We start from the raw sequence: 14,636 nt of genomic DNA, 5'->3' as shown, positions 1-14,636 counted from the left end.
TCTATGCTGCATAAACTTCAATACATTACTCTTTTTTTTTTTTTACAAGAAAAATGCAATTAACCATTTTTTCAAAGTGTAATTCGACATCCGGAAGTTGTCAAATGATGCAAAAGAATTCTTTTGCTGAATTTATGTTTCATCCTTTGACAACTTCAAACATATCGAATTGCGCATTTTGAGAGTTGAGATTGTAAAGTATGCATTTACTGAGATCCCACCACACCAGAGGAGGAAAAAATAATAGTTATATTTTATTCTGCAGATTTTGAGTAACATTACCATGAAGATCCTAGTGCACAAGAAGCATTGCTATGTAAAAATAGCAAGAACATTGCCATAGAAAAAACATGCACTAGGTACAGATTCTCCCATCAGATTCAATGCTGTTAAGTAGATACAACGTCGTGAATTCGCAACTTATGTCACTCTCGAATCTCAAGCTGTAGGGAGCTTCCTCGAGTACACAATGTACATAGGATCAGAGCGTCCTGGATTTGGAGATATATCCACAGCCTAAGATATAAAAACATTGCAGCCAAAATGTGTCAACTTAATGAGAAAGTTGTAACCAAACCACGTAGATAGAATATTAATATCAATGACTGAATTACCTGAGGAGGTTCAAAGCCTCCAGCATAATGGAAGTATGCCCCAACAATCATAACATGATCAGCATCCCCAGTTGATGTCCATATTGAAATGGCCTTTGTCCAGAAGCATCGGTTCGAAAAGCTAATCGGACATAAGAGATCCATGACCAAGAAAAGATAAGTAAACAAATCATTAAACATAGAAGTGATATTTCAGAAAAGATGACTAATTTGACTCTATGCTATAGGAAGAAAAGAAAGATATGTTCCATGCTATGATAGATGTTGAAATGAAACTTCGCAGCTGAAGGGTAACATGGCTTGTATACCATTGAAACATGACCATTATAGCAGCACGTTAGCATTTTTCTAAACCTGAGTTCTTAAGCTAGAATATCAATCCTGAATACTAGGTGGAAAATAATTTCTATGCATTGACACTTGATAGTGGAATGGGAGCCTTGGAGCAACGATTGAGTTGTCTCCGTGTGACTTCAAGGTCACAGGTTTAAGCCATGAAATCAGCCACTGATGTAGCTATATCAGTTTGTATAAAATAGGCATCAAGACTTAAAATCGAAAATAACTCGGTTGAAAAGATTATCACCTCATTATTGCAAGTCCACCTGGCTTAAGTATTCTGCGCATCTCCTTGAACACATCAAGAGGCTTTGTCAGGTAATCAACACTAACCTGCAAGCCATTTTTCAACTCTTTAAGCTTCTGTTATGTCAAGATTTTGAAGTCTTTAAATGGCTGGCATATATACCAAGCAAGAACTTGGACACAATTTTTTGCCAAAACGGTCCAAAACCAACACAAAATGCAGAAGAAATATACATCTTACATATATGACACAATGGCAAGCAAGTTGCAAAACTTGAAACGATTTCAAGATTCAACCAACAAATTAAGATATAAGGAAATGTTTTTGTACCACATTAGTGATTACGTCAAAAGAGCTATCCTCAAACGGAAGTTTGGGGTTCACATTTAAGTCTTGCACAACATACTCTGTGAGAACCTACAGTATCAACAGCTTCCTGTTAGTAGATTTACATACATAAAAACATTTCTGTGTAAGAACAGAAATTCCAAGAGCGTTTTCTTACTGGGTTCCTCTTAAGCTCTTCTTCATTCATGCCTAATCCGACCACTCGTTCTTGCTTGTAGCCTGGTGGAAAATGGCTGACCTAATGCAAAGCGAAAATTGATGACAATATGTAACATGCAATGCAACATAAGATAAACCGAGGTTATAGTACTAGAACTCTTACCCAACTACTACACATATCCAAGATACTAACTCCAGGAGTGTTGCTAGGTGGGAAAACCACGGAGTAATACTTAGTCAGGGCAGCAATTGCAGGGTCATCGATGTGTGTCACGAATCGAGGCGCATCATAGAACAATGCATCTGAAGACCTAAACAGAAAATTTTCTGGTATTATATACAAGCACTAAATAAGATTTGTATAATATAATATAATCCATGATTATTACTTGCTAAGGCTAGATAATCCATAAGGTGCAAGAAATTCTGTCAAGACCAAGATAGAGTCACATTCGGATGATACAGAATTTCTAAAGTTGTTCAATGAACTCAAGATCCTTAATCTATACATAAAAAAATGGAGGGCACAGAGCAAAATGAAAATCAGTGATGAAATTTACTCATCAAAGCGCTGGAAATCTTCGTCCTTGAAAGGGAACTGCTCTGGCCATTCCACATTCTTCAGTATCTGCATCATGGGAATATGGCACAAAGCATTAGAAAACCCAAAACCTGAAACCCTAAAACCCTTAACTTTTGATCAAATTTCAAGCAACCACTAGAACACAAGATTCAAGCCATGGAATACATTTTGGAACCAAGTTGTAATCTGATATTCATCCATTAGTATAGGGAGCAAATTGCCAAATTCAGCACTGTAACAAATCAATTACTCTTTGGTTGCTTCAATTATTTCACATATCAATAATCATGAAGCAAATTTCATACATTGATATACTCAATTATTGATTATTCAGCTTATGAGCACCAATAGAACATGAACAAAAGCAAACTCCCAAAATTAGAACACTATGGTAATCCAAATTTTCAAAGAAAAGCATCCAATTCCAATGAGAAGAAAGAATTAATGACCTCATTAACAGATGGACCAGGGTTTATCCTAGCAGAGGCAATGAATGATTTGGAACCCTGAAAAGCAGAAGAGGCCATACCCAAGAATGAAGCACCAATGCCCAAAACCATGCGACGAGGATAAGCCTTAACAAAACCACCCTTGTCCCATTTCTTCAGAAGAATTATTTGCGCCCTTTTAGAAAAACATGAACATGAACAAGAAGAAAAGCCAGCACCAAGAAGTGGTAACCTTAGTCCTATAAAATTGGTCATGTTGGACCGACCCTTAGCTTGTTCAGAGACACTGAGCCATGACTCTATCCGAATTGAAGTAACTGAACTGTAACTGTCACCGTTGATCTTACACAACAACATGCACACAATACAAGTGAAGTGAGTGATGTATATCCACTTTACGTGGCTTAATCTTATGTGATGCTGCTAGTAGAAAAGACATTTATTTTTCAAGTTTCAAAAGTTTGATATTGAAATTAAAATTCAACCTACTTCTATTAAAACTCTCTTTTGTTAAATTTCATGCAACTCATGTTATTATAATTGTACACTAGAAATTTAAAGGAACGTAATTTAACAAAAAATTTAAGAGGTAGTTTTTGGTTTAAAGGTTTTTCTAATAAGAAATGTTATTTAATACTAAAATAAATAATTATATATTTATGTATAATATAATTTGATTTATTTTTAATGTATATTTTATATTTTAATATATATTTTATTATAAACAATTATTATTGCATAATATTGTGACATTATTATTATTATCATTATTTTTTGTAGTTGTTTTTTGGCTAATTTTTTTTTATATGAAAAAAATATTGGTGTTTTTGTTGAAAATGAGAGTATGATATAATTACAGATAAGTGGATTTTTTAGGTGGAAAGTCAACACGTGGGGGCGTGTTGCAACACGTAGAGGCGTATTGGACACATGGCAGCATTCTGGCCAACACGTGGCAGCATCTTAGGGGCGTATTGCACCACGTGAGGAGCGTGTTGCACAATATCCACAATACTGTAAAACACTTTAAATGTCAATATTCAACTAAAACACCGTCTCTCTTTCAATGTTAAAGATTTTTAGTGTTGTTTTTTTGGGATTTTTTTTGTATTAATATTGTTGAGAATAGAGATTGTTACATAAATGGGCTTTGGCCCCACTCTCACTTACAATCTTTTCCTACTACTCACAAAAATGACCATAAATGACTAGTTAGAGGAGTCAACTTCATTACAGTGATTTTTTTGTGGACCCTGTTTTTAATTTGATCATCTAGATTTTTGTACATAAATGAAAGATATGGAAAACATTTTGTCATAATAATAATACTAGATCGACAAAAAAATAAATAAATAAAATTTGTCTTATTTAATAATTAATAAATATTAAATAAAATAAATTTTGGTTATTTTTGGCTATTTTTTTACTAAATAATTTTTTTCTAGAAAAACATTAACACATGTATAAATGTGTAAAGAGATGGATCTACTTGCATATTAATTTCTTTACCTAAAAAATGATGACTGATTGACTGCAGTTTTTTTCAACAACAAAATTATAACCTTAGTCCATAGCTTAGCATACTCAAGGGGAAAAAAAAGAGAACAGACTAATTGTGAATGAGCTATTTTATTTTATTTCTTTTTTTAGTGAGAAATTGATTTAGAATTTTTAACATCATAGATAACATTTTTTATAGCAGAATGTGGTACAAAAACCCTACTAAATACTAATTTTGAATTGGATAAAATAATTCATAATTAAAAAATTTTAACTGATATTGATTAAAAAAAAAGATTTTTAATTGAACTATAATTTCATTTATCAATTTCGTGGAAAGAATAGCTGTGTGATCACTTATCAATTTCATTTAATCACTTATTGTAAACTTTTGAACTTCATCATTAAGATTTTATTAATTAGCCAAAAAACAAATCGAGAATGCTGATTATTCAATCTAAAAAGCAAGAAAAGTTTATATTTATTATATATACCTAATTGTAATAGCTTCTAATTCAAATTTTAGGTTAATCTAAATTTCTATTATTAATATTCCAATGGTGAAAAAGTTATTAGATCGAAAAAGATAATAGATTTTATATAAAGCTATATTAGTCAAAAAAAAATATAAATGCAAAATAGAAATTATTATTTGTGGTTTGGTGTGGTTTTAACAAGGAAAAGATGTATTGTTTCACTAAAACTTGTATGTCCGGCATTTGTTTTGAGAAAAAAACCATTTGAGAGCATAGTTGGTTAGTATCATTTTTCATTTTTGAGAATCTTTTTATACAGTCTTTTAATTTGCACTCCTTTTAAAGATAGACAAATAAAGAAAAAGCTATAACTAGTAATGATGGAATTAAAGTAGAATGAACAAAACTTACAAAAAAGTGCATCAGTTTGGTCCTTCTTACTTAACTTTGGGATTATTAGTATTCTTTCCGAAAGTTGTTGCCTGCTGTAGTAGTAGTCATCAAAAGCTGAGACAGGTCTGTATTCTTAATTTTTTTTTTTTGAATCGGACTTAATTTTGTTCTTCGCACACAAAAATAAACGCATCAATTTATCATCATCTTTAATTTGTTTAATTTATTCTGAATTATAAATTAGTAGTCTATTACTATATATGTTACTTTCCCTCTCTTTTTCTTTCCGCGCCCTTCTTATCTTCTTCTTCTTCTTTGATTTTCTTTTTTTATTTTCCTTGAAATAAAGAGTTAGGATTCTCTTTTATTGTTGGAGCAAATAATATCATTGATTGCTTCTTGCTTTCCTAATATCTTTACAGCATATTTCGTATTGTCTGAGTTCCGGCCAGTCCGAAAAATTTCTTGCCTGACCTTACATATTTTAATGTTACGTTAAACTGAAAGGTAAGGATTATAAGTTATAACACCTTCGAATTTAGTATGAACAATCAAGGAGAACAAAAATAAGGTTTCAACAATTCAATTTCAAAAGGAAAATAGAGAAATCCAAAAGGTCTCCTTATATTTATAACTGTTGTAAAGTCCGGACTACGTCCGGATTATGTACATAATTTATTATATTATATTTATATATAGTTTATTTATAAAAAAATTAATATATATTTATGATCTAATGCATATATATAAACTATGTTATCTTATAGTGAATATATACTCATTGATATTAATAGTTATTATTTTTATTTTGAAAAATTTTTCCTGCATAAAAATTATTATACAGAGTAAAATATTGTTCTATTCTCTATTTTCGATAACTTAAATAATTTATCCGTATTAAAATATTGCAATACTATGTTCTTGTTATACATAAAAATTAAGATAAAAAAACAGGAGTTGCTATTTGTGGTTTGGTGTGGTTTTAGCTAGAAAAAGATGCATTGTTTCACTAAAACTTGTACGTCCAGCATTTGTTTTGAGAAAAAAATCATTTAAGAGCTTAGCTAGTTAGTATCATTTTTTTTATTTTTGAGAGTCTTTCTATGCAGTCTTTTAATTTGCACTCCTTTCAAAAATAGACAAAAAAAAGGCTATAAATAGTAACAATGGAATTGAAGTGGAACAAACAAAACTTACAAAAAGAGTGCATCAGTTTGGTCCTTTTTACCTAGCTTTGGGATTATTAGTATTCTTTCCGAAAGTTGTTGCCTACTGTAGTAGTAGTCATCAAAGGCTGAGACAGGTCTGTATTCTTAATTTCTTTTCCTTGGGATCAGACTTAATTTTGTTCTTTGCACACAAAAATAAACGCATCAATTTATCATCTTCTTTAATTTGTTTACTTTATTCTGAATCATAAATTAGTAGTTTATTACTATATATGTTGCTTTTTCTCTCTTTTCCTTTCTGTGCCCTTCTTATCTTCTTCTTCTTCTTTGGTTTTCTTTTTTTATTTTTCTTGAAATAAAGAGTTAGGGTTCTCTTTTATTGTTGGAGCAAATAATATCATTGATTGCTTCTTGTTTTCCCAAGATCTTTACAGCATATTTCGTATTGTCCTTTCCGGCCAGTCCGAAAAATTTTTTGCCTGGCCTTACATATTTTAATGTTACGGTAAACTGAAAGGTATGGGTTATAAGTTATAACACCTTTGAATTTAGTATGCACGATCAAGAAGGACAAAAACAAGGTTTCAACAATTTGATTTCAAAGGTATATACATAATTTATTATATTATATTTATATATAATTTATTTATAAAAAATTAATATATATTTATGATCTAATGCATATATATGAACTATGTTATCTTATAGTGAATATATACTCATTGATATTACTAGTTATTACTTTTATTTTAAAAAATTTCTCCTGTATAAAAGTTATTATACAGAGTAAAATATTGTTCTATTCTCTATTTTCGATAGCCTAAATAATTTATCCGTATTAAAAAATTGTACTACTATATTCTTGTTATACATAAAAATTAAGATAAAAAAACAGGAGTTGCTATTTATGGTTTGGTGTGGTTTTAGCGAGAAAAATATGCGTTGTTTCACTAAAACTTGTACGTCCAGCATTTGTAATGAAAAAAAAACCATTTGAGAGCTTAGCAGGTTAGTATCATTTTTCCTTCTTGAGAGCCCCTCTATGCACTCTTTTAATTTGCACTCCTTTCAAAGATAGACAAAGAAAGAAAAGGCTATAAATAGTAACGATGGAATAGAAGTGGAACGAACAAAACTTACAAAAAGAGTGCATCAGTTTGGTCCTTCTTACTTAGTTTTGGGATTATTAGTATTCTTTCCAAAAGTTGTTGCCTGCTGTAGTAGTAGTCATCAAAGGCTGAGATAGGTCTGTATTTTTTATTTCTTTTCCCTGGGATCGGACTTAATTTTGTTCTTCGCACACAAAAATAAACGCATCAATTTATCATCTTCTTTAATTTGTTTACTTTATTCTGAATCATAAATTAGTAGTTTATTACTATATATGTTGCTTTTTCTCTCTTTTCCTTTCTGTGCCCTTCTTATCTTCTTCTTCTTCTTTGGTTTTTTTTTATTTTCCTTAAAATAAAGAGTTAGGGTTCTCTTTTATTGTTGGAGCAAATAATATCATTGATTACTTCTTACTTTCCTAAGATCTTTAGATCTTTACAGCATACTTCGTATTGTTTGAGTTCCGGCCAGTTCTAGAAATTTTTTACCTGGCCTTACATATTTTAATATTACGTTAAACTTAAAGGTATGTGTTATAAGTTATAACACCTTCAAATTTAGTATGCACGATCAAGGAGGACAAAAACAAGGTTTCAACAATTCGATTTCAAAGGAAAAATAGAAAAATCCAAAACGGTCTTCTTATATTTATAACTGTTGTAAAGCCCGGAATACGCCCGGATTATGTACATAATTTATTATATTATATTTATATATAGTTTATTTATAAAAAAATTAATATATATTTATGATTTAATGTATATATATGAACTATGTTATCTTATAGTGAATATATACTCATTGATAATAATAGTTATTACTTTTATTTTGAAAAATTTCTCCTGCACAAAAGTTATTATACAATTTAAAAATATTGTTCTTTTCTCTCTTTTCGATAGCCTAAATAATTTATCCGTATTAAAAAAATTTGTAATACTATGTTCTTGTTATACATAAAAATTCAGATAAAAAAACAGGAGTAGTTATTTGTGGTTTGGTGTGATTTTAGCGAGAAAAAGATGCATTGTTTTCACTAAAACTTGTACGTTTAGCATTTGTTTTCATAAAAAAACCATTTGAGAGCTTAGTTGGTTAGTATCATTTTTCATTTTTTAGAGCCTTTTTATGCAGTATTTTAATTTACACTTCTTTCAAAGATAGACACAGAAAGAAAAGGCTATAAATAGTAACGATAGAATTGAAGTGGAACAAACAAAACTTACAAAACGAGTGCATCAATTTGGTCTTTTTTACTTAGCTTTGGGATTATTAGTATTCTTTTCGAAAGATGTTGCCTGCTGTAGTAGTAGTCATCAAAGGCTGAGACAGGTTTGTATTCTTAATTTCTTTTTCCTGGAATCGGACTTAATTTTGTTCTTCGCACACAAAAATAAACGCATCAATTTATCATCATCTTTAATTTGTTTAATTTATTCTGAATCATAAACTAGTAGTCTATTACTATATATGTTGCTTTCTCTCTCTTTTCCTTTCCGTATCCTTCTGATCTTCTTCTTTTTCTTTGGTTTTCTTTTTTTTTTCTTGAAATAAAGAGTTAGGGTTCTTTTTTATTGTTGGAGAAAATAATATCATTGATTGCTTCTTCCTTTTCTAAGATCTTTACAGCATATTTTGTATTGTCTGAGTTCCAGCCAATCCGAAAAATTTTTTGCGTGGCCTTACATATTTTAATGTTACGTTAAACTGAAAGGTATGAGTTATAAGTTATAACACCTTCAAATTTAGTATGCACGATCAAGGAGGACAAAAACAAGGTTTCAACAATTTGATTTCAAAGGAAAAATAGAAAAATCCAAAAGAGTCTTCTTTTATTTATAACTGTTGTAAAACCCGGACTACGTCCGGATTATGTACATAATTTATTATATTATATTTATATATAGTTTATTTATAAAAAAATTAATATATATTTATGATCTAATGCATATATATGAACTATGTTATCTTATAGTGAATATATATTCTTTGATATTAATAGTTATTAGTTTTATTTTGAAAAATTTCTCTTGCATAAAAATTATTATACAGAGTAAAATATTGTTTTATTCTCTATTTTCAATATCCTAAATAATTTATCTGTATTAAAAAAATTATAATACTATGTTCTTGTTATACATAAAAAATATTAAATAATAGTTATCATTACATCACATCTTTCCTTTTCTTATCTAATATGCGACTGCAAAGAACAACTAAGTTTCCAGCTAATATACATACATTATGTTGTAAAAAAATTAAATAAATAAGAAAGAAGTAACAAATATGAAATAAAGAAATATAATTAGATAACTCAAGTAGTAATATTCACTAGAATTACTATATTAATATAGTAAATATAATTAATATAGTTAATAATATTAAAGTATATAAGAAAGAGAATAATATGAAAGAGAGAGAATAGTATAAAAGAGAGAATATTGTTTTATTGCTTTGTGTGTGTTGTACGTAAAGCTATAAAGTCTTATTTATAGCTGTACAAATTCAACCTTTATTAAAGGTTGGGCTCAAATCTCTCTCTTGAAAACTTCAGCCACCCAATATCATTAATGGGCATCCACTTCATGCCTTAACACAACACTCCCTCTTGGATGACCATTCAGGATAATGTCTCGTTAAAACCTTACTAAAGAAAAATCTAGTGAGAAAAAAATCTTAGTGAAGGAAAAAGAGTACAATATCCTTTAGTGTACTGCCTCATTAAAAACCTTGTTAAGAAAAACCAAAAGGAAAAAACCCTGACCAAGGAAAAAAGAGTACAGTCTCCCCCTCTTGCCAACATTATTTTATATCTCGAAATCGCCGCATCCCAATCTGATGTACCAATCTTTCAAAAAAAAGATTTTGGAAGTGACTTTATGAATAAATCTGCCAGATTATCACTTGAGCGGACTGATGAGCGGATATTTTATACGCTTTTTGGGGGTAATTTCATGTAGATTTTAGTATGTTTTAATTAGTTTTTAGTAAAATATTATTAGTTCTTAGGCAAAAATCATATTTCTGGACTTTACTATGAGTTTGTGTGTTTTTCTGTGATTTCAGGTATTTTCTGACTGAAATTGAGGGAGCTGAGCAAAAATCTGAGTTAGGCTGAAAAAGGACTGCTGATGCTGTTGGATCCTGACCTCCCTGCACTCGAAATGGATTTTCTGGAGCTACAGAAGTCCAATTGGCGCGCTCTCAACGGCGTTGAAAAGTAGACATCCAGGGCTTTCCAGCAATATATAATAGTCCATACTTTGCGCGAAGATAAACGACATAAACTGGCGTTCAACGCCAATATCATGCTGCTGTCTGGCGTCCAGCGCCAGAAACAGGTTACAAGTTGGAGTTCAATGCCAGAAATAGGTTACAACCTGGCGTTGAACGCCCAAAACAGCCCCAGGCACGTGAGAAGCTTAAGTCTCAGCCCCAGCACACACCAAGTGGGCCCCAGAAGTGGATTTCTGCACTATCTATCATAGTTTACTCATTTTCTGTAAACCTAGGTTACTAGTTTACTATTTAAACAACTTTTAGAGATTAACTCTGTACCTCATGACATTTTCAGATCTGAATTTTATACACTTTGACGGCATGAGTCTCTAAACCCCATTGTTGGGGGTGAGGAGCTCTGCAGCATCTTGATGAATTAATGCAATTGTTTCTATTTCTCCATTCAAACGTGTGTGTTCCTATCTAAGATGTTCATTCGCGCTTAATTATGAAGAAGGTGATGATCCGTGACACTCATCACCTTCCTCAGATCCATGAACGTGTGCCTGACAACCACCTCCGTTCTACATCAGATTGAATGAGCTTCTCTTAGATTCCTTAATCAGAATCTTCGTGGTATAAGCTAGAATTGATGGCGGCCACTCTTGAGGATCCGGAAAGTCTAAACCTTGTAAAAGCATCTCCAAAACTCCAACATATTCTCCATTACTGCATTACAAGTAATTAATTCACGCTCTTTTATTTTTCTAATAATTCCAACTGATAATTTTAATTGATATCCTGACTAAGAATAATAAAATAAACATAGCTTGCTTCAAACCAATAATCTCTGTGGGATCGACCCTTACTCACGTGAGGTATTACTTGGACGACCCAGTGCACTTGCTGGTTAGTGGTACGAGATCATAAGAAATTTTGATTTTGATATTGGGATTAAGATTTTGTGCACCACGGACCTATTGGATATCAATTGTCCCTTGATTTTGAAGATCATGAGTGAAGAATAATTTGGGAGAAATATGCTTTGTTCTATCACCTTTGATATATCCGCCTTTAAGTTTAGCAATACATGTTGTATTATCTTCAAACAGGACAGTTAGAGCTATCTTCTGATTAATCAGTCTACATGATGACAGAATAGATTGGATCACACTCCTCAGCCAAAAACACTCGCGACTAGCTTCATGTATCGCTAGTATTTCAGCATGATTAAAGGATGTTGCTACAATCGTCTGTTTCGTGGACCTCCATGATATAGTTGTACCACCATATATGAACAGGTATCCTATTTGAGATCTCCCTTTATGTGGATCAGACAAGTATCCGGTATCTGCATAGCCAACTAGTTGTGACTTGGATCTATAGGGATAAAACAATCTCATATCAACCGTTCCATGAAGATATCAAAAAATTTGTTTGATTCCACTCTAATATCTTCTGGTTGGAAAGAAACTATATCTTGCTAGTAAATTCACCGCGAATGATATGTCAGGTCGCGTATTATTAGCAAGATACATTAGCGCTCCAATGGCACTAAGATATGGTACTTTAGGACCAAGGATATCTTCATTTTCTTCTTTAGGACGGAATTGATCCTTTTCTAAAGATCTTACGATCATTGGGGTGCTCAAGGGATGTGACTTATCCATATAAAATATTTTCAAGATCTTATCTGCATATGTTGTTTGATGAATAAAGATCCCATTTTTTATATGCTCGATCTGCAGGCCAAGACAAAATTTAGTTCTTCCAAGATCTTTCATCTCAAACTCTTCCTTTAGAGTTTTTATAATTGTTGGAATCTCTTCAGGAGTTTCAATGATATTTAAATCATCAACGTACACAGCAATTATAATGAATTCAGATTCAGTTTTCTTTATAAAAACACACGGGCATATATCATCATTCTTGAATCTGTTTTTGGCCAGATACCCAGTAAGATGATTATACCACATTCATCCAGATTGCTTTAGACCATATAAAGATCTTTGCAATTTAACTGAGTATAACCCTTGCGAATATTCACTGGATGGTTTAGATATCTTTAGTCTTTCAGGAACTTTCATATAGATATCCCGATCTAATGAGCCGTACAAATAGGTTGTTACCACATCCATTAAATGCAAATGTAGTTTATGATATGCAGATAAACTGACCAAATAACGCAATGTTATCACATACACTACAGGGAAATACGTTTCTTCATAATTTATACTGGGCCTTTGTGAAAAACCTGTGCCACAAGTGGTGTGGTATTTTACAACCCACAAACTAACCGGCAAGTGCACTAGGTCATACCAAGTAATACCTTACGTGAGTAAGGGTCGATCCCACGAGGATTGATGGATCAAGCAACAATAGTGTTTGATAGGATTAGTTAGACAAACAGAAAATAGTGTTGGAAGTTCAAAGAGCATTAAACAGTAAATTAAGAATTTCAAAAAGCAAGAAGCGATGAGTTGGGAATAAAATATGGAGAAGATAGTTAAGGTTTCAGAGTTATCTACTTTTCCGGATTGACTTTTCTTACTAACTAATTTAATTATGTAAGATTTAATTCATGGCAAACTATGTGTGACTAGACCCTAATTTCTTAGACCTTCCTAGTCTCCTCTAAAATTCATTAACTGCCAATTCATTGGTCAATTAATTCCAATTAAAGAGTGATGATCAAGTTCCAGTTTATATGCCACAAAAATTCTAATTATCCAAAAATAAGGGGATTATATGTCACGTATCTCGTTAAATACAAACAATTAGAAATTTAGGATAATATGTTTTCAAGTTGTTGTTCAAATAAAGAGCTTTTCCAAGTTTTACAAGAACTCAATTAGAACATGGGTCATACTTACGTTCCCCAATATTCATAAAATAAAGAACAAAAATAATTATTGAAAAATAAATCAAAACATGGATTGAATTAGAAAGATCAAACAAATCAATCCATACAAATAGATAGAGCTCCTAACCTTAACAATGGAGGATTAGTTGCTCATGGTTCAGAGAGAAAATAAGGATGGTCAAAATGTACAGTGTTTTTTTTCTGATGGCATCTAAATTCCTATTTATAACTAATCCTAATAAATTTAAAATCTAATTATCTAAACTTAAAAATAATATCTTTTTCTAAAAATAAGATTTGAATTTAAATTTGAATTAATTAACAGGTCTACATCTGATGGGTGGGGACCACTTGATTTGTCCATTCAGCAGTTTCTAATCTGTGTTTTCTGGACTGAAAACTGAGTTAAAACAGTCCAAAAATTGCCCCCAGCGTTTTCTGTTAATTCTGCAGATTGCTCATGTGACGCATCCGCGTCGACCACGTGTTCACGTCATTTGTGCAGATTCCAGTCCATGCGTTCGCGTCAGGCACGCGATTGCGTCATTGCGATTTCCTCCATTCTGCGCGGTCGCGTGAGCCATGCATCCGCGTCGGTATTCGCTGATCATCTCCTTGGTTTCTTCTCTTTTTCTACAGAAACTTCATCAAATCCATCCGAATGCTACCTAAAATAAATAAAATTGCACAAAACTCAAAATAGCATTGACGAATGGATTTTTGACGGTTTAGAATTTCACTAATGAAATCTCGTTGTAAAGTATAGTCTCTAAACCAACAATAATCCTTTCATACAAAAAGTTGTTTGTCACTAGTACAAACCCCTAGAATTTATAAACCGAAGTATTGGACCTCGGTCGTCTCTCAAAGGACTTGCAGGGTAGTGTTCTTGTTATTGGTTATGGATTTATTTATTTTGGGGGTTTTAGATGAGAAAAATGAATAGTAAATGGTAAGAAAACTTTATTAACAAAATGGTCTTGGCAAGATTTGGTTGTCAAGGGTCTTCATCATTATCACTAGCCACAAGTATGGTAGTTGCAAGGATTAATCCCACTTAGTCATCCTTAAATCAATTAACAAAGGAAAGTCAAGTGAGTTATATCAATCCTAGTCCATAAATCCCAGCTTTCCACTAATTGGATTAATGAAGGCTAGAGTTAATGGCTA

General features: G+C 31.7%; 1 protein-coding gene across 1 annotated transcript; it reads right to left on the bottom strand.

Annotated features, from left to right (window-relative positions):
- Nucleotides 1-233: 233 nt before the first annotated feature.
- On the bottom strand, nucleotides 234-3,118 carry LOC107490140 (uncharacterized). Its single transcript, XM_016110907.3, has 8 exons — nucleotides 2,740-3,118; nucleotides 2,268-2,335; nucleotides 1,871-2,018; nucleotides 1,706-1,786; nucleotides 1,531-1,617; nucleotides 1,201-1,286; nucleotides 615-735; nucleotides 234-516 (listed from the first exon to the last, which is right to left on the bottom strand). The coding sequence occupies exons 1-8, from the start codon at nucleotides 3,094-3,096 to the stop codon at nucleotides 439-441; spliced, it is 1,026 nt and encodes a 341-aa protein (XP_015966393.1). The 5' UTR covers nucleotides 3,097-3,118; the 3' UTR covers nucleotides 234-438.
- Nucleotides 3,119-14,636: the final 11,518 nt, after the last annotated feature.

Source organism: Arachis duranensis, chromosome 5, assembly GCF_000817695.3.
Source record: "Arachis duranensis cultivar V14167 chromosome 5, aradu.V14167.gnm2.J7QH, whole genome shotgun sequence".
Taxonomy (NCBI): domain Eukaryota; kingdom Viridiplantae; phylum Streptophyta; class Magnoliopsida; order Fabales; family Fabaceae; genus Arachis; species Arachis duranensis.
This window is presented reverse-complemented; position numbering and strand designations above follow the sequence as displayed.